This window comes from Podarcis vaucheri (assembly GCF_965113315.1).
Source record: "Podarcis vaucheri genome assembly, chromosome: 3".
Classification (NCBI taxonomy): domain Eukaryota; kingdom Metazoa; phylum Chordata; class Lepidosauria; order Squamata; family Lacertidae; genus Podarcis; species Podarcis vaucheri.
Genome location: NC_138761.1, coordinates 35,520,943 through 35,547,435, shown reverse-complemented (window position 1 = coordinate 35,547,435; position 26,493 = coordinate 35,520,943). Strand labels below are relative to the sequence as shown.

The following is a 26,493-nucleotide window of genomic DNA, read 5'->3' as shown; positions in this document are numbered from 1 at the left end:
GGATGGAGGGCAGAGAGAGGGATGTGAGTGTGTGGACTAGCCTACTGTACAAAGGTAAAATGTACATTAATCAACTTACTTTTTCCTCTGTCCCTATATACCTCTGGACTTTTTTGGTTGCCAAGACAGGAGTGCAGTGTATCAATCCTGCCCTATAGTCCTGAGCAGGGTCAGGCAACCTAAGGCCCGTGGGCCGGATGCAGCCCAATCGCCTTCACAATCCGGCCGACGGATGGTCTGGGAATCAGCGTATTTTTACATGAGTAGAATGTGTCCTTTTATTTAAAATGCATCTCTGGGTTATTTGTGGGACCTGCCTGGTGTTTTTACACGAGTAGAATGTGTGCTTTTATTTAAAATGCATCTCTGGACTATTTGTGGGGCAGAGGAATTCATTCATTCCCCCCCCCAATATAGTCTGGCCCACCACATGGTCTGAGGGATGATGGACTGGCCAACGGCTGAAAAAGGTTGCTGACCCCTGGTCCTGAGGCTGCAAAGTCAGTGGTTGCTAATACAAAACAAAGAACACATACATTTAAACTATGCATAGCTTTGGTCTCGGTTTGAGTCTGTTAGCTTGTTTGCTTGGTCTCTTAATCCATATTTTGATGCCAGAGAGGACATAATACAAGGAGGTATATATTTGCCACTCAATTTCAGGGAAGGAAGAATGATTCAAATTCACTATCCCAAATGTGCACTGAAGGCAGCCAGACAAAACACACCACCAATATCTTCCAAGAAACAGTAAGGAAGGAAACTTTTCATTTCTGTTGTTTCTGCTTAATAGTGTCCCTGTGTGCAATGGAGTGGGACCTATAGCCATTACCTCCCTCAGCAATGAGAGGGACAAAGGTTAATGGTGGAGGGAAATGTGAAAGATGGCCTTCAAGCTAGCAGTGGATCTTCACAGAATCCAGGCTGTATATATATATACAGCTAAGTACAGAAACTGAAAGGATGTAGAATAATGAAAGGGGTAATGGGCCTTTCAGCTCTGTGGAAATTATTAAATGGCCTTCCCAGCAGTGCAAAAGGAGTACTGAAGGAAGACAGGGAAATTGCAGAGAAGCTAAATGAATCATGCATGGCAGCTTTCACTGTGCAGGATATTAGAGACACCCACATCTGAGCCGTTGTTTGAGGGGGAATGAAATCTAGACCACTCTGTTAGAGAGAAGTGACAATTGGATTAAAATTCTGGATGCCAAACTAAAAAGAAACAGCCAAGGAAAGGAGCATGTGAAAGCTTGCTTCTACGTGTGCGGCTGAAAGGGTTGGAGGCTGCATTGAACCAGCTGGGGGCAGCCATGCCAACTGTGTGTGTGTGTGTGTGTGTGTGTGTGTGTGTGTGCCTGAACTCCCTCCCTCCTTGCTCTGCTCAAATAGGTTCCTACTCCTCTGACCTCAGTGACCTGCTATACAACCTCTGTAGTGGCCATAATGGTTGCAGGCCCTTGTGCAAAATAAATTTTGCTCCTCTCCTAATTTACTTCCATAGCACAGCTGTATCCTTCTGAGTGAAGATGAAACATTGACCCATTAACATAATGTTAAGCCAAACCACAGTTCAATGTGAATGTACTAGTGTGAATGCTCCCAGACAGAGATTGTGGCCATTCTGCTCCTTCTCCAGACCTGTTCCTGGACCATGGTGAGCTAAGCCATGGTTTGACTTAGCATGTTGTTGCAACCTAGGCTTGCGGTTTGCTCACTTCAGACAACCATAAGCTCTAGCCATTGTTTGCTCTATGGTTTACTGCTTGTGCTTTGCTGGGGGGAGGGGAGGAAGTGCCTAGGGAAGTGCAGCTCCAGAACCATTTTTTAAAGCAGCAGAAAGGACTTAGACCATCAGGGCTATTGATAGAACTCCCTTGCTCCAGCAAGTGAATAAAATAATGAGGTTTTAATGTTTTATTATTATTGCATATTTGTATGATCTTAGAATTGGCTTGGCCGTGAGGGTGAGTGGCTGTGACTATCATGAAGGGACCCTGCACTCCTTGAATTTGCTACTTGCCTTGGCCCAGTATACCTGAAGGAGCATCTCCACCCCCATTGTTCAGCCTGGACACTGAGGTATAGCTCCGAGGGTCTTCTGGAAGTTCCCTCACTGCGAGAAGTGAGATTACAGGGAACCAGGCAGAGGGCCTTCTCAGTAGTGGCACCCACCCTGTGGAACGCCCTCCCATCAGATGTCAAGGAAATAAACAACTATATGACTTTTAGAAGACATCTGAAGGCAGCCATGTTTAGGGCAGTTTTCATACTTGATGCTTTATTCTGTTTTTAATCTGTTGGGAGCCACCCAGAGTGGATGGGGAAACCCAGCCGGATGGGTGAGGTATTATTATTATTATTAATAATAATAATAATAATAATAATAATAATAATACACCCAACGTGAGAGGCATGGTGGGATGGTACAAATGTACTGGCAGGAGTATAGTCTTCTGACTATACTCTCCTATTCACTCTTATGAACAGGGTGTGGAGTGTTGTTCTTGAGGATATTATAGCAGCAAGGGCAAAACCTGCCTTCCACTGGGTAGCCCAGCCAAGGACCTACAGGATGTGTCCACGAAGAGCAGGCAGAGATGTACCACACATATGCACACCCAAGGCCCTTGAAATGCAAGAGCTGCCTCGTCTTGCAGAGAGACTTTGCTCATTACAATTACGGGCATTTTGCAGACAATAAATATTGACAAAACACTCTTCTTTACTTCGGCAGTCACCATAGAGGCTATCCAATCCCATCACCTATCCCAGCACATCCGCCGTGAATGTATGGGAAACCAATCTTTTCGGGGTTGGAGCTGTTCACTCAGTGAGTTAACTGCCACTTAATATAGAAATACTATTCTGCAGACATCTTTATTGCATTATGCCAACAGTTCAGTTAGTATAATTGCATGTGAAGAGCCAACAAATGTAATTTTCTTGTACTTAGTATTTGCTCCACTGTTCCTTTCAGCTCCTTCATCTGATTAACTAACGTGACTCAGAGGCCTTCCGAGAATCAGCCACATGGCCCTTGAAGCAGGACCTCTTCCAGCGCTAGACTCTAAAGGGCCTGTGAAAACCAGCTGTCATGAAGAGGGCAGAAGATGGAGCTGGGGTGGATGGGTGGGGAGAGAAACAACAGACGGTCCCATCTGAAACACAAAGCAATGTGTCAAAATCTGATGTTGGCCACAGGAGGAAAATGGATTAATGAAGATGATGCAGACGTTGACAAGTTGACAAGAGATTTGAGAGAGAACTGGGGACAGGGGGAGGAGGAGAAGTTACTTCTTAACTGCTTAATGAGACAGGTCTTTTATCAACAGAGTTTGGAACTAGCAGGGTGCAATTCAGAGAAAAAAATGAGGCTTAAGCATTGAATATTTGAGAGCTATATTTACGAATATGGCTAGGTGAGCTAGGGACCTACCAATGTTACATACAGCCTTTCTTATTTGTCGTGTATGTAAGAACGTCCCGCGTTACAAGTGGAGGGTGAGGTCTGCCCACAGTGGTCCTGCATCAATGAATTTGATTTACTTTGATTGTGTACAAGGGAAATCCAAACTGGGAGTCCAGGAAAAGCCAGAGATCAGAGGATGAGCCAAGAAACTGGTCTAGGTAGAGTACAAAGGGGCACAGGACAGAAACAATGTCGGGGAGAGGTGGAAGTAACAAACCACACAAGCTACAAGAAGGCCATATGATGGGGGAGATACTGACAGCAATAGACTAAACTCTCAACCACAGAATAACCTTGTTGCTCAAACTGCTGAGCAGAATTGCAATTAAATTATCAACATTCCTGGGTCTCATGCCTCATTGGTCACCACACAAACACCATTCTTGCAACATTTTGAAGCAAGTGGTTCTCAGTGCCTTTTTAGCACCCTGGGAGTGAAGGTTGTATTTTTTTAACAGCACTTGAAGCAGTACAATAGCAAAAATTACACAAAGTAGTATTCAAAGGGAGTGCCTACAACAGCACAGGGGAAAAAGAAAATATTTACATTTGAGTAAGTAGGCAGTGGATTTCACCTCAGAATACGTGATATGTAGCCTAGTTGATTTCACAGCCATGTGTGATAAGAGAACCCTATCTAGTGAGTTACATAACCAGCTAGAAAACTTGTCTGCTTCATTTTTCCTACTAGTGCTACTGTAAAGGTAAAGGTAAAGGTAAAGGGACCCCTGACTGTTAGGTCCAGTCGTGGACGACTCTGGGGTTGCGGCGCTCATCTCGCTTTACTGGCCGAGGGAGCTGGCGTTTGTCCGCAGATAGCTTCTGGGTCATGTGGCCAGCATGACTAACAGCATAACTCTGGCAAACCAGAGCAGCACACGGAAAAGCCGTTCAACTTCCCACCGGAGCGGTACCTATTTATCTATCTGCACTTTGACATGCTTTCAAACTGCTAGGTTGGCAGGAGCAGGGACCAAGCAATGGGAGCTCACCTCGTCACAGGGATTCGAACCTCCGACCTTCTGATCGGCAAGTCCTAGGCTCTGTGGTTTAACCCACAGCACCACCTGAATCCCTGTTGTGCTACTGTACCATAGTGCAATTGTGAAAGAAAAAAAAGTGTCCATAGAAAAGGGCCTGAGGATTTCAGCTTTACAGGATTACAGCCAGAATATGCACAGATTTAAGCACTGCTATTTTTAATGTAATCTGCTGATTAAACAGCTAATTAAAGTATGCTTTTTGAAGAAACCTCACTCCTGGAAGCAAGTACCGGTAATTTCGGTTACATGTACACAGTATGTTTAAAACACATCTATACCACTTCAACAGTCATGGCTTCTCCCCAAAGTTTCCTGGGAACTGTAAGTTTACTCATCACAGAGCTATATTTCTCAGAACCCTTAAATAGTGTCCTCCCTAAAAGAGGGCATGTGTTGTGGTGAGACCTGGAGACTGACCACCGAGAGGGGGTTGTACCCATGCCTGAGTCCAGGGGGGCATCTGGGAGGTGAACATAGTCTGTTCCCGGCTTTTTGCCTACCCAGGTGTTCACCCTTGGATGACCTATGCTGGTGCCCTGGGTCAGCGCTGCCTGCAAGGATGCAGAGAGCTAGTCAAACCAGAGCCTATGCAACCACTCACCTACTGTAATCAATAAAGTTGTGGCCTAAATTCTGCCAAAAACCAAAACTAAAATTTGAGTCAAGTGTGACTTTATTTAGGGGGGAGGTCTCTGGGTCTGAACACGCAAAAACAACAGTTCCAACGATACTTTGGGGAAAGCCGTGTGCTTTAAAAGCATGATGTGGATGCAAGAAGGGCGAGAGCCAGTAGATTCAGGAAAAGGACTTGCAGGTAAACCAGAGAGAATGGAAGGCATCCCCAACACGTGGTGCCCTTTCCTCACTGTGCCTCAATAAGGCATTTTTATATCCACATCTGCAAAGAGACTGTGCTGTGTGCTTCTCTTTCACTCCTTAATGGAGTTTCCATGGCAAGAAAAAAGAAGCAGTACTGGGGTGGCAGTAATTGCTGTACACCACCTGGTCCCCTGTAAAATTGTGCAAAGGGGGCAATTTTAATGGTGATTGCATATTGACAACCTTATTTGGAAGCCAAGTGTCAGAAGTCCCAAGTTCAATCCCTGATGTATCCAGTAGGACTGGGCTTGGGACTTGTTTGAAACCCTGGAAAAATGCTGCCTTCTAGTGTCAACACTAATGAGTCAGATGGACTTGTGGTTTGGATTTCTGTAAGGTAGCTTCCTATGTTCTCATGTAAGAGGAAAAGTGAGTTGAATGGAAAGTACTTACTACAAGACAAAGGAGATGTGCAGCAAAGGAAGAGAAATGGTTGCAAATACCAAGGATGACACATATTAAAACTCCTCTTATATTCCTGTTTTTCACATTCCAACCTTTATCAGGTGCATTGGGGGTATTTATGACCAAGTCTACATGTTCTCAGAAAGTTGTCACCTGTCTGCCTCACGGTCCTTTGTTCCCAAAGTCATGTCTTTCCCTGCTTCACACTTTTATAGATCCTTAGTTGTCATAACTGTCTTTTACTTCTCTCATGCTGAACATCTCTGCCTTCTCCTGTGCTTCCTTTCCTTTCTCTCTCATTTATTTTCAGGAAACACGCTTTCCCTCTCAAACCACTCGGCAAAGGATCTACCAAAAGCATGCACTACCATGCTTCTTTTTATGGTGAAATCTCTACAGGATCTGCTGCCTCAGGGTAGGTTAGCATAGGGTACAGAGAGTACTTTCAGTACCAGAAGTACAGTGGTGCCCCGCAAGACGAATGCCTCGCAAGACGGAAAACTCGCTAGACGAAAGAGTTTTCCGTTTTGGAGGTGCTTCGCAAGACAAATTTCCTATGGTCTTGCTTCGCAAGACGACAATGTCTTGCGAGTTCCTGCTGGTTCCCCCCCTTTCGCTAAGCCGCTTATCAGCTGATCCGATCAGCAGATAAGCCGCTAAAAGCCGCTAATAGCGCTAATCCGCTAATCCATCAATGGGCTTGCTTCGCAAAACGAAAAAACCACTAGACGAAGAGAATGACAGAACGGATTCTTTTCGTCTTGCGAGGCACCACTGTAGATGGATTCGGGTATTGGCAGGGAGGAAAGTGGGAATTTCCAGAGAGGACTCACTGGCATTTGAGGATGCTAGAAGAGAAATCATTACAGGGCTTGATGATAGTAGAGATTTCAGGGCTGACTATCCAGGTTCCTACTCAAGACATGCAGACAGAGGCTGTTATGTAGAAGTAAGAAAGAGATCTTTATTCAAACAAGTAATGGTGCAGGTTGGGAAGCAGACATAATGTTCAGGCGTCACAATTCATAGTTCAAGAACAAGGCAAGAAATTCTGAACTGGACAGAAGCAATGGAGATGTCCCAACAGTTTTCAAAGATGAGATGCAACACACACACAAGACTCACTTTGTGGATATGTCCGGAAAATCCTCCTGATTTCTCCAGCCCTCCTGATACAGCCTCTTGCATGGATGCTAACTTACAAATATATCATGAGGTTCACAAGAGGGCAGTATCTCCTATGAATCTGGGGTTTATAAGTGGAATGTCAAATATTGATATGAGCCACCTCCAGCAAGTAAGTCAACCAAGCTACTCGGATGCATGTGTAAGTTGTCCTTTGTCATAGTGTTCTGCACACATTCTCAGTATCATCTCAATGCTCAGTCATTCTGAAGCTCTGGGAATTTAATTAGTGAATATGATGTAGAAAAAACACCATTCAGTGGAAGAACTAGTATGTTTTCCTGTGAGGACCAGTCACTAAAGATGAGTTCATATATTAAGCATTTGTTACAAAGTGAAAATGCAGAATCACACCCTCAGCTAGTTCCAGAGTTCAATATATAGAGGAGTTCTCGGCACAATTAAAAGGAGCAGTGCTAAAAAGGGGTTTGCTCTGAACTGGTCTGAAAATAGATGAGTCTGAAAAGAATGAATATTCAATACTTTTTCTGGAATTAGCTGACCTACCCATTAGGGAGATCAACAGGAGACTGCCAATCCCAAGCTGGTCATAGATATAGCATAAATTCCATGGAGGAACAATTAAGACAATGGAACTTCTCCAGATGTATGCCTACATCATCTAATGTGGTACATTTTAGCCAGTTCTTCGGTTGTGTGGGCTTTCAGGTCAGTTCAGGGACTCAGCAGAGGGAAGCAAGATTTTATCACTCTCTCTCAGTTGCAACAGAAACTGTGGCTCTTTGTTTTAATCTGATTTGCTAAGAAGGAAATGCTACAGCCTGTGAGCTATCAAAGAAGCCAAAGATCACATTAGTTGTAATTACTTTTTGCTGGCTCCGATTGATCATTGCCCTCCAAAGGATTTCACCGTGGTGCTGATGCTGCCAGTTTACCTGCCAGAAGTATATAGACAGCCATGAAACTTTCAACCCTGGCAGGATCAGGCCTTTGCTTCTTGAACTTGTAGCTGGGACTCAAAAAGGACAAGATTTAGTCATGCCTTATCTAAGGTTCAGGAACATACTTCTCATATTTATTTATGCCTTATTTTCTGGCGTGTCCTTTTTGTACATTGCACTTTTGTTCCAAGGACTTTGAGGTGGCTTACAAGGTGTGTGTCCCCCCCTCCCCCATTTTATCCCCACAAGAACCCTGTGATGTAGCTTTGGCTATGACCCACTAAGCTTCATGGCTGTGCAGTGGGGAAGAGAACCCTGCTCTCCCTAGTCTTATTGCAACATTGTCACATTATGACTTGTGACTGAACACTGGGCTTCAAGCGCAGAAAGGGTTAAAGAAAACAAGTAGGTTAAAGTGGTGATGAGTGACGGAGTTGAGCATTTAATTTAATGATAAAAAAATATTTATGTACTACTGTGACATTTAAAATATCAAAGTGGTTTACAACAAGGAGGTTTATATGCAATAAAAACCGTGTGAGCATTGAAAATCAGAGATCATCAACCGACACTTATGAAAAGACGCTTTCTTAATTGCCTGCAGAAGCTTTGCAGTACAGAAAAGTTTTCAGCAATCATTTAGAGGTAAAACTGAAGGTGGTTTCTGAATCTCTATTGGCAGAGCATCCTACAGATCTGGGCCAATGACATTGAAGGCTCGGCTTCTTGTTGCTGTCAAATTAGCCTCGCTAACTTGGGAGAGGACCAACAACGATCTCCATGATCAAATTGTAACATAAGCATTTAGGAGGTCTTTACAGCACCCTGGACCTAAGTTGTTTGGGGCTTTGTAAATTAATACAAAGACCTTGAGTGCTCTGATGGTGTTTCCTGCTTGGCAGGGGGTTGGACTCGATGGCCCTTGTGGTCTCTTCCAACTCTATGATTCTATGATTCTATGATTCTATGAACCTGTCTTGGCTGTAGATGAGCAGCTGGCACAGATGCTTTAACAGCAGTGTCCCAATGTGGACCATCCCATTTTGCCCCCTGAGGCAAAATTTGAAGATGGCGTTGCCGTTGCCCACCTCTCAAAGCCTTGCTTACCGGGATCACATGGCTGTGACTTCACTGGAGCCCAGAAGCTGCTTTTCCAGTAGTGGCAGCAGCAGGACAGGTGGGGGAGGTGCTCCCTGCCATGGGGAAGGTTAGGAAAAGCTGTGGCGGCAGTGAGATCTCACATGAGCTCCACAAGATCCCACCAGAAGCTACCACTTCTCCCCCTTCTCTGGTGGCGGTGCCACCCCCTGGGATTCGGCTAACTCAGTCCACTTCATAGACTCTGATGGTGTCATATCATGATCCCCAACCAGCAGTTTATGCACTTAAATTAATACACTTAGGATTTGGTTGAACTACTGAACTCAGATATTCAAATTAGACTCAAAGTCAGTAACATACACCAATTTACATTTTAATCATCATAAAAAAGAGAGGGATTTCATTATAGGGGTTAGAGAGATGGATTAATATCAAAGACGTCCAGCTTCTAATCTACACTCAGCCATGAAGTTTACTGAGTGTGTTTGTGACCTTGGCCAGCCACTCAGCCTAACCTACTTATCAGGATTACTTATCAGGATTGTTGTGAGAATAAAATGAGGGCGGTGGGGTGGCAGGAACCCTGTACACCCTGTTGAAGTCAGTGGAGGAGAGGTGGGCTTAAAAGGTAATAAAATAAACTTTAAAATGCATTGTGAGAATTTGAAATTTCTGCCTCAGTACACTTTGAAATTAAACTCAAAGTGCATTTAATTTTGAGCTGATGATGCAGGATATTTCAGGTTGATGATGCACAACATACAGATTGCATCATTTGTATCACAGATTACAGTAACTTGGGGCCCATACATAAAGTACTGTAGTGGAAATTTAGGGGGGAACTATGGACCTTTGTAAGAAATCAAAGAAAAGTTCTCTAAGCTTCAGCTGTGCTTTTAAAATAGGTATTCCTAATACTGATGCAGCAACTCAGAGCATGGTATCAAGTTAATCAAGTCTGTAAGGTGCTTTTGGTTATAGCACCGGGCATCTCTATTCATCGCACCCAGCAATGACAGTAGTGCTGGGTGCCTTATTGAAGAGGTACTTTTGATACCTTCTATACTGATCCTGCTAGCTGACATGGATTAGTTGTTTGGCAGGTGGATCACGGCTTCCCCTCCAGAGCAGGCATGGGCAAACTCGGCCCTCTAGATGTTTTGGGACTACAATTCCCTTCATCCCTGACCACTGGTCCTGTTAGCTAGGGATGAGGGGAGCTGTAGTCCCAAAGCATCTGGAGGGCCGAGCTTGCCCATGCCTGCTCCAGAGCACCAATGAAATGCAAAAATCTGGTACTAGAGATTAGAACGTTCAGTTAAGGCCAGTACACATGAGGCAATACTAGGTCCTGCTTAACAAGTGGTGGGGAGGACTAGGGAGCAGTGACAGGGACTTCTTTCTCTTGCAAATGAGGTTGGGTATGGAACTGGAAGGAGTGTTGGGCTAATACACAGAGGGGGTCAAGTGAAGTTCTCCTGTGATTGGGAACCTATGCAAACAGCTCTTATGCAGTGAATGCATGCCAGGGTGAGGAGTGCAGCTTCCTGCCCTCCCTCCATAGATGCTTATTTATTTAATACATAAGGTGAATGCTTGCATGGGACTATTCTCATTCCTATAACACATAACAAGCCCTAACACAAGAAAAGAAAAGAAGTCTAAAGCAATATTTTCAGCCAATTTCTTTTTCTGTTTTGGACATTCATTTGTGGGAGGGATGGGGGTGGGTGGGAATTGGTTCAGTTCGCATTTTGCTGTGAAACTACCTAATGAGTGCTGTCTGAAGCAACTTGCAAAATGATCCTTCAGAATTCACATTTCTCTGAATTTTAGGGTGCAGTTTTACAGCCAAAGAAACTGTGAGCGTAAAGAGTGTGCATAGAGATGAACAGTAAAAAAAAAAAGGTAAACATAGCATACACTTTTTGTAATATTGGAATTTATTCTGTGTTTGCCAAATTCTTTTATTTTTGTCATTTCTGAATTCACTGACACATTCTGTATATTGCATATTTGTATTTCCAAAAATCTGCATTTTGATGTTTTGAATGTTTGCTGTAAGCCGCTTTGGGCACAGCTCACTGTAGAAAAGCAGCAGTCAGCCAATCAATCAATCAATCAATCAATCAATACCAAAATGCATAATATTAGAGGTAATTGCTCTGTGTGAAAGGCAACACTGAATGCAAAAAATGTGTAAATTCATAGAAATGTGCATTTAAATGCTGACAAACTCTTGTGAAGACTTTTTAAAAAAAGCAAACTCGTGCTGAAATGTTGCCCATCCCTACGGGGTTGTTGGGTAAAATGTGAGGACTTTTATGTGGTGTTTACGTTTATAACATGATGAGGTTGAGTGCTGTTCTTCATTTTAACTTCCAGCCCTGCATGCTGCCTGGAATGCCCATTGAAATATGTCCTATCATGTTGTCTCCCCATGGACATTCTTAAAAGTGTGGCCAGACAGGGAGGCTGCCTACAGAGCACCAGAGAGCAGCATGAGCATTACTTTTTAATTAGGAAAAGCCAAAACTTCACACCAGTCCCTTACAACCCAAAGGCAGACTCCCTTGACATCTGTACTTCCCGGAAGACATTCTAAAAAGCGTGGAAGTCTGTGGAAGTCTGTAAAGCAGCACAAAGCTTTAAAGAATTTTAAGAAAGAGAACAGAACTTGACCAAGTTAGTAATGCCATCAATGTATACTTCAAGGAAAAAGCCAACCCCTTGCAACCTCGGAATTTCTCCTAAGATTGCATAAGCTGCAGGGGAGAAAAAAGCTCCATTCTTTCATATGGAACAAAGAAGTCCATGAAACTGGGTGTGGGGATCTGGCACAATTCTAAAAGATATTTAGAAAGCTGATGAAATACTGCACACCGTGGTTTTATTATTAACATTACTAGGGGCAGGAGGGACCTAAGAACAGGACAGAAGGCAATGGGAAAGACGAGGAGGGAAAAAGAAATCATTTGCAGAAATGTTCAGAGTGGAACACTTTCCAATTCAAAGGCCGATATTGATGTGTAAAGTTGTTCAGGTACCAAGCAAGAGAAATCAGAGCCCTGGTCTGCAGCCCAGCTGGTAGACTCGTAAACGCACAACGGGGTACTTTCACTTATTTCTGGTGGTTGTGTTCTCTTCCTTGATGGCTGGATGCCCCTCATCATAGAAGTGACAGTTCTGCATTCCTGCCGGGGAGCAAGGGAATCGGATTCTGCTACCACTCTGCAGGGGTTGTCTGCCTCTGGTTTGAAAATAAAGCTAAAAGGGGCGACAGGGGGTGGACCGTTTCTTCAGCACGGAATGATCAGGTATTTACTTCCTCAGCACAGCCTAATTACGCACCTGAAGCACAACACCAGACACCAACAAGAAGATGTAAGGAGCAAAGCGACACCAGTTATTTTGTGTTTATTTATACAAGTGATTTGCTAGTTGCTCTTCAGCCCAAGATGCCAGTTTTTCAGAAGGATTAAAAATAAAAAGTACAGCGTAACAGATATCAAAGCAGTAGAACACACCACAAGCAGAATAGATCAAATTCCAGTATAATCTAATTAAAAACAAATTAAAGAGCCTACAAGGCTAGGACAAATAGAGACGGTTTCACTTGGTGCTAAGGGAAAACAAAAACAGTGCCAGATGAACTGCCCCAGGAAGGGAATTCCAAATATGAGGTGCCACTGGTGAGAAGGCCCTGACTCCAGCCACCACCTGCCTTACCTCAAGCCCTAGGATGACTCAGAACAGAACTTTAGATGCCAGTTTCAGTATCTGGGCAGATTCATACAGGAGAAGGTGATCCTTCAGGTGCCCTCATCCCAAGCTATTTAGGGCTTTAGGTCAATATTGGAACTTTGCATTGCGCTTGGAAACCACCTGGAAGCAAGTGTGTTTCAAAACTGGCATAGCATCCAGTCCCAGTTATAAACATGCTGCTTTGCTTTGCATTAGTTTCCAAACAGTTCTCAAACGCAGCCCAATGTTCACATTGAAATAGGCTAAGTGAGGTGAAACCAGTGCATGGATAATTGTGAGCAGGCGATCTCTGTACAGGATTAGCCAGAACAGGAGAATTAGACTCAGCTAGTAGAATATGTCTTGAGCCCCAGAATCTTTTGGCACCTCTACAGATGGGGCCAGTTATTGCCATTGTTATCAATGGACACTGGTTCTAATCCTTCCACAACACACAAAGACCTGATTGTGCTGCTCCTGGCAGCAGCTAGGCTCGAAATTAACAAGTGCTGGAAGTCAGCCAATGAGCCCCTCCAATGGGTGTGTGTCTGAATAATATTCAGAATGTAGACTTTTCTGAGCATATTACGAAACATCAGAGAATAATAAAGGATGAAACAAAACATGACTGATTTGACAGAGTATGGTTCCCGTTGCTTTGCTACATGAATAAGAAAAGAGAAGGTCACCCAATAAAGTTAACACTTTAGAGAGGTAATCTGACTGTGGCTTGCTCTATAATGCTGGGTATCAATGTAGTCTGCATTTTCCTGAGTCGGTGTTTTTACACACTGTTGAATTGATCTGTCCAGAACAGGTGGAACACCACATCCCAGTCCAGGCAAAGCACCCACCCACCCATTTCTGTGTAATTTGTATGGAGCGTTAATTTATTGGCTCCTATTCAAGCCATTACTGACTACTGAAACAAATCTACACTTCCACAGTTTCAACTGAATTTGATGAAAAGAGGAAACAGCTAGGTGTCATCAGCATACTGATGACAACTCATCCAAATGTTTCAGTGACCTCACTTAGTGAGTTTAATACAACAATAGTTCTCCAGCCCACCTTAATAAAAGAGTTAAAAAAAACAAAACAAGAATGGAATCACTGCATAACCCTTATGGAGTCTCATTGGAATGATTGTTATGTCCATCCAGATTCCATCTTAAGAGTTTTAATAGATGCACACCATATGGCTTTAACGCCAGCCAACTTTTCCCTCTCTTCCCTGCCCCTTCTTAGTTTTGCTTATTATCAAAAGATGATAAACATTTTATGATATTTTAGATGGCCTAATAAAGGCATTGTCCTAATATGGAGGTGGAGGGACACGTGGTGATCTATGGAGTGAAGCTATTGGTGAGTTTTGCTTATCATGAAACCAACTGAAATACTAAGTGAAGCTGAATTCTCTTTGTCTGCCCACTCATTTGTGAACTCTATGTCCTCCTGTGGAAGCCAATAAATTAAGAAAATGCCAGCCAGTTTTGATTTGGCTACAAAGTTTGGTATATATTTGCATATAGTTAATCTGCAACAGCCTTCCATCAATTACCACACAACTGAGATTGCAAATGTTTGAATGCCAGACTAGATGGGATATTAATTGCATGATGACAATTAACATGTCTAGTTTTTAAAATTTAACAACAGGAGCAGCCAAAAGCAGGGGATGGGGCAGCAGCAATCAGACGAGGATCAGGAATATGATACGCAGGGAGGGGAGTTAACACTTTCCTGCACATCACAGCTTCCCAGCTGCTATTCACCAAGGAGAGAAGTTTCCATTAGCATCAGATCCAACGTTACTAGCTCCTTGGATCACCTTCTCTTTCTACATCCTCTAGACATCTGCAGCAGTGGAGTTATAAAGGAGCAGAGTTCAGAGAAGCAGATATGTCTATCTGCAATCTGTCTGCTGCAACAAGGAATAAGATACCTGAGACCAGCTGTCAGGAGAGTCCCTTGTTCAAAACAGTACTTTACTGATCCGGCTCATAGTAAGTCAGGCATAAATTAAACTATGATTGTCACAAAATGGTTCCCTGATATTCATGCTACATCAATTCCCACCGCCAACACTACTAAACATTCAGGGTCAATTCTTATGACCTTTTCTGAGTGCGACACCCACAGCTTTTGACAGTAAGGGCTGGTTAGAAACTGCATCTTCTGGCTACAGTTGTGAGAATCAGCTCTCCAGAGAGCCAATAAACCATTCTTGTAAGTCTTCCAAGGTAGCTTGCCTTCCTCCCCCCCTCCATTTCCCCGATGTTTGGCACAGTAAATATAAATAAATTTGAGCACTTTAGGAACGAATAATGCCCTGACCTGCTTTATTGCCTCTCGTATTGGGGAATGGCAACTCAAGTGCAAGCTTTCTTGCTGCACTATGCATGTTTTATACAGGACACGTTATAAAACCCACTCAGTGCAAGATGTACGGCCGTTGCGAGCTAATGTCAGAAAATCAAGCGCAGGACCAGGAATCTCCCTTCTTGTCAGCTCCATTGCAAACTGATTCATGGAACAACATTTCAGAAGTGCTCTTTATCTTTGAAAGTGCTGTACAAACACTCTAACTAATGAAAACAGCAGTGGGTGTTGTTAATATCTATGTTTACAGCATTTATCACGGCATTAATACATTTCCTCTGATATGCTAGGTCTATTTTTTTTAAAAAAAAAAGACGCAGAGTGGAGCCTGGCTACAGTAGGTCTACAAATTACTGGCAGCCCTCATCAGTCACCTGTATCTGCAGCCATCAGTTGCTTTCAGAAGCATCATAGAACATCAGAAAAGCCACTACTACTATCACCACCCATCGCACTGCAACTTTTCCATATAAAAGACCCAGATGAGTCACCTTTGGACACAAGCTTGGCCAGCTCTTTCTGGGTGTCAAAGAAAACCAAGCCTTCACATTGTGATTAGGGTAAAAGTCTGCTCAACACTCCATTGATTAAGGCAAGGCAGTTGCATAGGCGAAGACCCGATCAGCCAGACTCGCATCTGAGCTGATCCAATAAGGTGTTCTGCTTACATACCTAACAGTTTTTATAGGAAAAAACAAAGTTATCAGAACCTGGTTAACATGAAACAACAAGAAACTAGTTTTGCAGGAAAATGACATTGCTAGTCAAAAACACTCAAAGGTTCCATGCTTCATCTTTTCATGTTTCGCCCGCCTTCATGCTGACTCTATTTTTCCATGCTAAGGGAGATGTGACCTCAGAGTGGAAACTCGAGCCCTGCAGACTCCAGGTCCATGCATTCTGCTTTCCACACGGGAAAAATATTGGGAAACTCCCAGTGGCTGACAGCAGTGCTACACCAAGGGGATGGACTACTGTACCACACACCAGAAAAGGCAATAAACAAAGGGAACGCACATGTGCCTTTCAGAGGCATTATGGGTTAGAGAAATGTATGCCAAGTTCATGGCAGATTGGATTAGTTATAGCAAGGATACAGACTTTTGATTTGCCATTGATTTTCTCACAGTGATCAGTTTGTCTTCCTTCAATGCATGATAATAATAGTAATAATAATAATAATAATAATAATAATAATAATAATAGGCATTCTTTTCCAAAATGGCAACATTCTTGGTTTTGTGAAAATCCTTGCCCTAGCTGTCCAAATAAATACAAGAGATATTTCACAGCCCAAACATGCCAAATTTGCACACTCTCATTTGCTAAAAAAAGTCACATTGTTTCTCTTTTCATCACCCAATAATCAATAAAGCACTTTACTGTATTTAATGAAAGCTTGCACTTGTGAAGACTTCTGTCCACTTGGAATGATGATTCTCAGCAAGAAACCATTTCCCTACCTCCAAGGCCAACTGGGGCAGGATCCTGTGTTGGCCTTTCTGTAATCTGCCCTTCCCCCCTGCCTCTTTCAGTGAGCAGATTGCCTGCGTCCGGGCTGTTGTCTCGAGATGTCTTCTCTTCATTGACTGGAACACACAAAAAAACAGCCTGGTTTATGACTGTGCAGATATGGCGTGTTGGCCTGGCACAGGGAGGACAACAACAGCTGGTGGTGGATCAAACTGGGCCAAAGGGTTTGCAACCATAACGGGTGATGGCGTTAAAAGGAAGGGCAGGCTGGCATCCATTGCTGCTGTGGGATCTGAAACAAATGGAGAGGAAAAAACAGGAGGGAAGCAGGGAAGAAAGAATGCTTAAGATGCTAACAAGGTGAAAGGACATCAGCATGATTGGGGGTGGGCGGCGAATACAGTGGCTGCTGTTTAATTGTCAACTTCCAACATGCATATTTAGCCTTTAAAACAGTGGAGTGCAATTCTTCTGCAGTTACAATGCAACAGCTACAAATAATTAAAAAATATATTCCCTTGTAGCTGCAGAAGCTCAAATTCAACTGTAGAGGCATTTGGCATTAGGACACTAGCAAATGGAATGCATTAGAAATAAGGGGTAGATTCACAGATGGCAAACGCTATAGAGAGTGGTTGTAAAACAGCGACAGAGATACAGTGAGTTTACATCAGAGGAGAAACTGGATAAAGGGATATTTAACACACAGCATTACTGATTATCTCAATGGTTGGAAGATCAGGGGCAAGAAAAGAGAGCTTAAGCCTAATGTCCAAGAACAAGGAAATGAGACAAAAGCACAGTAGTTCATGCACTGCTGTCACTAAACAGCCATAAATGTTTAAATATGGTGGCAATACAAGTAATATGATAACCCCAGTGCAAAAGGCAGTGGAGTATTTCAACTTTACAAACGTGCTTAGCGTAGTGCAACATTTCTGATAGGAAGCAGCTCCCAAAGATTCATAAAAGCAATGGTCTTTCCAGTCTGGAGGCAAAGGATCTTAGTAAGTTGCCGAGCCTGAAAGCCTTGAAGGTTAATCCTAGAGTTAAACTACCCTGGCCAGAGAGGGGTAGGATTTGGTGTAAGTCCCAGTGCTAATGGATATTGGAGATAAATCACTCTTGGGGATACGACACCAGTGTAATAATGCCAGGTATATGCAGGCACAGTGTTACACTGCTATATTTTTTATTTATTAGATTTATTAGATTTTTATACTGCCCTTCATCAAAAGATCTCAGGGCAGTTCACAAGATAAATCCAGACTAAATAATCTGGAGTAACCGCAGATCAGGTTCCAAAGGGCTCTTGTAAAACTGCCCAGCACTGCTGTACAAAAAGGCGACTCATTAAGGCTCCCATTTTACAGATGAAAGGCACTGAGGCTGAGATCATTAGACCTAAGTAGCAAGGGACAACAAAACTGTTGCCTGAGCGACCACTTCAATTTATTGAGAAAGCACGGCAGCTGCATCAGAGCCCAGAAGAGCATAGCTGTCAACTTACAGATTTGAAAATAAGGGACCAGCAGCCTCAAAAATAAGGGATCAGCAGCCAAAATAAGGGATTTTCCAAGCACAGGTATGTTCAACTTCTGAGCCCCTCCAAGCCAAAGGCAGAAAGCCCAGCCAGCAGCCAAACGAAGCCTCAAGCAGTGGTTCCCACAGCGCAGCAACCCAGCAAAAGGGATGAAGCAAGGAAAACCACCGTCACCTCTCTGCTGGGAAGCGCTGAGCAAAGGCAAGTCCCCAGGCAACGCAGCCAATTTGATCGGCACAAGGCATGCAAGCTCCACACCCCAGTTGTTCTTAGACTCCTTATTGGGTGAGCAACGCAGCCAAGCAACACAGTTGAAGCCTCCCTCCTCCCTGGCCGGCAGGGGAGGGAGGGAGAGGAGCGGCTTCCTTTGAAACCCGGGAAATTTAAGGGACAGCATCAATAAGGGACAGCAGTGGGACACGGTGCTGGGATAAGGGACTTTCCCGCCAAATAAGGGACGGTTGACAGCTATGCAGAAGAGTCATCGGCTGGAAGAGACAAGCCATTGCCCTGACTCAAGGCAATGCAGACAAACTGAGATGGGAGTGTCAGACTCTAGGCAGCAGCTTCTGAAATGTATGTGTCTCTTCTGCTGCAAGTACAGAGTAAAATGGCACCAGCCTACACCCACCTATATTATTATTTGCACTACTGATTCAACTCTGATGGCAATGAGGCCAAAGTAGCATCAGGGGTGTGGGACAGGAAGAGAAATCTATCAGTGCAATCCTATATAAGCATACACAGAAGCAAGCCCACTGAGTTCAATGAGCTTTACTCCCAGATAACTATGTATAGGATTGCAACAATTCTCTGAATTCTAAATCCTTTCCCGCCACTCCTCTCCTGGCTCCCAAACTAGCATTGCACTGCACTGGCAAAACAGATGGTGTAGATTAAACACTCCCATTGAACACCCCACCTTTGCCTGCTTTGCCCACACTGCAGCAATATTCTGGCTAACTCTGCTCTCAATCAAAACACAACCAGAGTGGTATATAATCTCCTGGGAAAATCACAGCAAGAATACATATGGCGCTACTGAAATTTCATAAATGCATGTTCATGATATCAGATTAACATTTGGCAAAACGGGCATATATTTTCCTTAAATACAATGAAAAACTTCACTGCATGACATTCTATATATACTGAAATCTCCCTTCTGTAATGAGCTAAGATAAAACTTCTTTGGAAACGGTTTGTCTGGATTAACAGTTATCAGGATGGTTGGTATAGGAAGGAGACTTCTAGGCAGATGAGAGCTTCCAGACTGCTATTTTGTGAGTAAAGATTCAATCACATCCCAACAAAAACACTAAGATTAATTTATTTATTAGCAAGGAAAGCGACAGGAAGATACACAGGAAAGTGTGGGAGAACAATTGTTGTCGTGACATTATATAACCTCCCTGCAAACAAATCAGAATAAATTTTCAGAAAATAACTGACCCTGTATAATCTCCCTGCAAACGTTGTACAAACAGTTCAACAAGCAGGTAACCAGGAAGGGACCAACAGCTCTTTTTTTAGTTTAGTTGATGTTGGGATTTTAAAATGTTGGTTCTGGTTTAAAAACCTTTCTTTTTTCATTGTAGCTTGCGTAATGGAAATTTTATATTGAATTATTTGCCTGACAGCTGCCAAGGCTGAAGGCTAGTATAATAAAGTTGATGACTGACTGATACAGTGCTAGACATTTTGGGGGCAACACCATGACTTGTACTGCTCTCACCTTGACCTGCTTTTCTCAGGGCCTCTTTGCACATGGTGTAGAAGTGCCAAAACAGGAAGCATGAGTGAGCTGCACCTACTTTCACACTTCCAGTGTAACAAGTGAAGACTTTAGTCAAAAAGGTATGTATTTGCAGTACCCATTGTACTGCAGTAGGCTACACATTAAAAAGCTAATCATAGGCTCGCTCACTTGTAAGATAGCAGTCCAGGCTGAGTGACACATTATCAAAAGCAATGATGGCTTCCGATCCAACTTTCCAGGATGTAACAATCTGAAGCCAAAACCTGTAAAGAAGAAGAAAAGTTATCAAATTCCGGCAGATGGAAATACCGCTTACCACAAACGCATTTGCTTTTGATATACCCAGCCCAACCTTTCAAAGACAGAGAAACAGTATTGATGTATAATGGGTATCCTGGTGTCAAACCAACCAACTGCTCCAAGGGGAGAGGAGAAGGAACATTCATCCAAACATGATATACCAAAATAAGCAGTGGCATTATGTGGAAGTATGATGGACAAAGAGTTCTTCATGGCGATATCCCTCAAAGCAGCAGCGCAACAGGTGCTCTAACTCTGAGTGCAATGGTGATAAATTGCTAATTTGCCGATTTTCCTGGTGGACTATTACTTCACTGGGAACTTTCACTGTGTAAAGAAAAGTATTTCAAAGCCAAGTTTGGGGGAGGCAAAATTACATCATGTTGGTCTCTGTAGTCTGTAAGCCTCACTTATTTATAGTAGGAAACAGTTAGATTGAGAATTGTGGTCTGACTGAGTAGTTCTTGGATCAATTAAAATGCCACTGATTAATCGGGCAGCAGTCTTTTTAAATAAGAAGTGTAACTAGTTTTTAATGCAAGTACTTACAAAACCACAGCTACTTTGTTTCTGCTGTAATATGCCTCCCCCAAAGCATGGAATAATTGCTTGATGTTGGAATTAAATATGGGTCACAAAGACTAGAAGGAGACCATGGAAATGATGCTCCGGGCAGTGATCAATCAGGATGAATCTATGAAACAACTCTTTATGGTCAAAGGCACAACTCAGATGGAATATATAGCTGCTGAGGGTAGGCTTTGTGCGCTCATTAAAAGAATATGCAACCTTTGAGCTGAAAGGGAATGGTAGGGTAGCCAATGTTTGCATAAGTGCTTAAAAATGGTGCCAACAAATTTAATCCTGATGAACAATGACCTATAGAAAGATCATGACACTTTCTTTTATCCATAGAAAATATGGAGCCTTTATACTGATGATAAGCCAAAGACATGAAGTTGTAAGATTATAGATAGACGGAGCCATATATTTCAGGCCTGCGTCAATTTCACGTGTTCCATTTTTATTTAAATAATTGTTTTTACTAAGCATGTAGAACTTTTTTCTGGGGGTACACAGGGGTACGCATACCCCTAAACATTCTGTGAATCTTTGTACTTCTATCCATTTACTGTATTTATTTTCCCCAATTTGAACTATAAAATGGTGCATTTCTTGAGTCAAAATGAGAGTACCTCTAAACATTTTTTTTAGAAAAAAGCACTGTGTGTGTTTGTGTGTGTGCCTTAATGTACTGATTTATAAAAGCATTTTATCATAAAATATATTTTAATGCATTTTGATAAACCCTTTTTGAGCTGAAAAGTGCACTGCAAAAATTCAGAGAAGTGCAAAATCCAAAGCATAAATACATTCTGAATCACACATTAGTTCAGGAGGTCCTGATCAGGTCAAATCCATTCAGAGTTCAACGAAAATGGATTTTTCAAGCAGCCCTAGTAAGGATATGCATTCATCTCATGATGCAAGTCTAACATCTCTGATACCAGAGCCAATTAAGATCCACCAGAATATTACCTTTGTAAAGGAGAGTTTGTTCAAAACAGAAATCCATGCCATTGGACATACTGGATAGTTTCCCCCACCCCTTGCCAATTTACATGCCAATTTGGCACAGTGGAGAGCTTCCAAGATCCCAAATATGCTTAAGAATCTTGGAGTAACTCCTGCAACTTATTCTTAGCTGTGTACTATTGGTGGTTTTTTTCCTCTTCTGCGCTGTTTTAATCCATCCATCTTCCCTGTTGTTGCAAGACTGATCCCCTTATGAGAAGTCAAGAGGCGCATAGGACTGGGGAGGGGAGGACCAGAAGCATAACAATCCTGCTAAATGATAAATGGAGGCAAGCTTAAGAAAAGCTGGTCATACAAATTGCCTGCTAAATGTGATGGGTTAATACCTGCCCTCTGTTATATCTCTACAATCCCCATCAAACTGATGGACTAGCCTCATTAATTCCAGCTGAGCAGCTGAGATGTAGCAGATTGCACAATTTGTTCATCTTGTATTTAGCAGATTTCTTATGTGGTCAATTGGGGAGCAGTGCAAGGGACTCTGGCTTTCATTCCTCAAGACAGAAGCACAGGATTCCTTTTCTATTCTTGCTCTGGACTGAAAGATCCAAAAACTACATGGAACTGTGGGAAATCGATAAGTGTAAATCTGCACCACTGATTTCAAATGGGACTCTATTTTTCCTCAACGGGACTACTAGACGAAACTAAGCATGGCATTAAAGACGCTTGTGCTTGAAATGTGTACATTTTTTAAAAATGCAAGCAGCTACCTCATGAAAGTCAAAGCAAGGTCATCGCCATGTTGGGTGGAGAGGGAGACCTTAACCAATTCCTCTTTGCCATGATCTCAATGAATACCCCTTTCATATCAGAAACCTCCTTCCAAATGCTGCTACTTGCACTGAGCAGAACATTCTTATTGGCACCAATGGAATATTTCCTCTTAGTGCAAATAACAGCACCCAGGGGGCCATTTTCACCAAGGGTTAACCACCCATCCCCAGCTACCATGCCCCCAGTCTTGCTCAGGCCTTCCTGGTGGTGGCTACCTGCATTTCAAAAATATACACATTAACTGCAAAGTCACATTTAACATCACATTTAGTTTGGCCATCGGGCTTACATCCCCTCCCCCAAAGAATCAGAGCTTCATATTACAGGGGCTACTAGGACTAAGTGCACCTGTAGTATATAGAACAAGACTGAAACCAGTTTCCAACAGTATTCTACTTTTGCATGAGACCTTTCAAACTTTATCTTGCAGCAGCTGCCTGCCCTTCAAGTCCTCCAAGGATAGGGGCCTTACAATAAGCAGCTCTTGAGACACATGAGGCTAGTGTTAGAAGGAAACAACCCCACCCCCACCCCAGGTTTGGCGTTGCCAAATTTAAAATTATACTATGAAGCAGAATGCCTTGTATGGCTGAAAGAATGGATCACTTTGGAAAAAGCAGATTTATTAGAACTGGAGGGCTATAACAACAGGTATGGATGGCACTCCTACCTTGCATATGATAAGATCAAAGTCCATAAAGACTTCAATAGCCACCTAATTAGAAACACGTTATTTAAAGTCTGGAGCAAATACAAAACGAGACTGGAGCCAATGACACCATGGTGGCTCTTACCCTTTAGAAGCCCATGCCATGAAAAAATAAAACATGAATAAGGAATGGGCAACATATAGAGATTTGATAAGGGAAGATCAAGGTAAACTTAGAATAAGACCATATGAGGAAATAAGGCATTATGGTTCCGACAGATGGCAATATATACAACTTGGAAGTGTCTTTAATTCGGACTCGAAGAAAGGCTTTGCTAAAGAGAATTCATTAATGCATGAAACATTATTAAAAAACAACAAAAATTATTATCTAAAATGTATAACCTTTTGCTAGATTTGGATATGATTGATGAGGAAGTGAAAGAGACAATGATTAAATGGGAGTGAGACTTCGGCCACACAATATATTTAGAGCAAGGGGAGAAACTTTGGCAGGAAGATATAAGGTTTACCGCCTTTAGTACATAAAATAAAATTTCATCAAAATGTTCTACATCAGTCAAATTAGCAAAAATCTATAAACTGAAATCCAACCTCTGTTGGAAATGCAACAAGGAAGCTGGTACAACAATGCATATGTGGTGGAGTTGCACTCCGATTAAGTACTTCTGGGGAGCAATACATGAGGAGTTGGAAAAAAATGCTTAAAATCCCATTAATGAAAAAACCAGAGGCTTACCCACTGGGCCTTTTAGAAGAAATACCGAAATCGGAAAAAAGAATTTTCTTATATGCGACCACCACAACTAGGATCTCAATGGAAAGCTAAAGAACTACCTACCAAGGAGGAACGGATTCTCAAATTAAATGAATATTTAACATTGGCTAAATTAACAGCATCCATATGACAGCAGTGAAATATAAAACTAAAAAACAATGGCAATGCTATGATGATTATATGACAAAATATTGCTCTAAAAAAGACATGCTAATATGCTTAGATTAAGAATGTAAATGCATCAAAACAATAAATTATCGATGACATATGTATGTATATAGAGAAAATAAGAACAATCAGAATGCAATGATAAGGGTAAAATTGATTCTAGAGAAGACAAGTAGCGGTAGAGGGAAGTTAAACAGGGTGATGGGTTTATTTTATTTTGTTTATGTTTTTTTCTTTTTCTTTTTTGGATATTGTATAATGATTTAATGTATAATGATTTAATGTTTCTTTTCTGTTATGTATTATTATTATTTTTAATTAAATTGTATGATGGAAAATCTAAATAAAAATACAAAAAAAGAAAAAAAGAAATACACCCCTTCCCCCATGCAATACTTGCACACTGAGTGGGGTTGGGATCTCTGGCCCATTTTTTTTCTATTTAATTTGTATGTGTGTCTGCATCCATTCTTTAAAATCACATTAATTTTTTTAAAATTACAAATCTTTGGATTTCACTGAAGCAAGTCAATAAAATTGCTAGTAACTAGCTTCAGTAGTTTTCTCTTACGGGGCTGATCTAATAAATTTGTAATTATGTTTATCATGTGCAGGGGGTGGGGAAGGGTAGCTTCAGTATGACACAGAGCAGCTGAATTTCTCCTGATCCACTCACTAAGGATGCCCTTAAGACTTCCAGATAGTGTTACCTGGCCTCACCTGGAGTCGCTGCCTATATTTTGAAATGTACTGAGGCTCAGCTTCCAAGGCCTCTAATCGGTCTGATCTGTTACCAAATGATGACGGGGTGGGATAAGAATTCTGGCCATTAAAAAAAATATTATATTAAAATCAGCAAGAAAAAGCACAGTACTGAAATCCCTACATGGGACAGAAAAGAAGGCAGGTAATTTCAACAGCCAATGCCCCTACCCTCAGCTTTTGCTCATAAAACAAAAAAGCATGGAGGGGGCTGTACTGCTCTCTCTCTCTTGGTGGAAAGTTCCAGAACAGTGGGGCCGCTGATGAGAAGTCCCTGGTAGAGGCTAACCTAGCCTTCTCCCAAGAAGGATTTGGAACAGGAGCTAATCTGTAGATTTTAGATGTGTGCATGTATTTGGAGGGATCATGGGACTGGAAGGGGAGGAACATGGGTGAGAGGAAGTTCTGGAACAGGACAGGAACCCCAGTAATTAGACTGTAGCCTTTGCTTAGAGCTTTGATGCAATTGTAAGCATAGGCACAATCTCCAAGAAATAACTTTGCCTCTTGGGAAAGGAGGGATAAAGCCTGCAACCCTGGTTTTCTCACTCTCACTCATTCAGGGAGTGTTTGCATGCCTTTTTGGTACAGTATTGTCATAGGGTACCAGAGTGTTAGGAAATGGAGGCAATAAACAGTAGTATTTAGATCGTATTGGGAATATGAAGGGAAAATGCAAGCTGCAGAACTGTGCCAGACAATAAATGGGTTTATTTATGTAAACCGCCTGGGTTAATTTATGTAAACCACCATGGCAGGCTAGCTAAGCACAGTACCATTAAGGAATAATTGGCAACCAAGTACTGAGCCATTAAGGGCCATTGGTGATGCAAAAGAACTGTCCTTCCTAGTCCCCGTTCCCCACTGAGGAGTGGACAGAGACAGGAGAATTGGCGGGTTGCCAAGGTGAAGGGGGCATGATGTCACAGGAAAATGCATCCTTTTTGAAATCTAAAGGTTGTTCTAGGAACAAGAAGAAGGAAGTAGACAGAACCATATTGGCAATGGCTGGAGGAGGCTGCATCAAGAGCCATGACTGACTGCTGCTTTGGACCTGAGCTTACTGAAGTTATGAGAGGGTGATGAGAAACACTCTTGGGGTATACTGTTCTGTATCACCTCCATGGAAAACTCTAGGTGTAAATATGAGTACAATAAACCATATTTCTTAAAGCCTTTGCTGTGCCTCGATTTTCCCAATGGAAACAACCCTGGGGGAGTGCCCAGAATCCCCTGGAATCCTACTACCGCCTGGCAGAGATGGGTGTGTGCGTGTGTGTGCAATCTTTGTAACAATATGCGTGAAAAGTGAGGATTCCGCAGGCATAATAGCTCCCAGGATAAATAAATAAAAAAATCAGTGACGAAGAATGCTGAATGATAAGCTGTTACGTAGCTCTGGAGCGCTGCCAGTTTATAAAATGGCAGTGTGGTTCCTTGCGTTCTGTAGATTCTGGGAAGTGAGACGCTGAGCTGCTCAGGCTGTCACTTTGGGGATCCCACCATCGTCAGCTGTTAAGTTGGCAGCCTAACAGGGAGGATTTGGAAGCTGTG

General features: G+C 42.4%; 1 protein-coding gene across 1 annotated transcript in view; it reads right to left on the bottom strand.

Annotated features, from left to right (window-relative positions):
• Positions 1 to 26,493, bottom strand: part of ALK (ALK receptor tyrosine kinase) — a 411,412-nt gene that overhangs the window by 73,234 nt on the left and 311,685 nt on the right. The window contains exons 9-10 of the mRNA XM_082214794.1: positions 20,057 to 20,151; positions 16,577 to 16,702 (exon numbers count right to left, since the gene is read on the bottom strand). Of these exons, the coding sequence (XP_082070920.1) occupies positions 16,577 to 16,702; positions 20,057 to 20,151 (221 nt within the window). The remainder of the gene's footprint in view (positions 1 to 16,576; positions 16,703 to 20,056; positions 20,152 to 26,493) is intronic.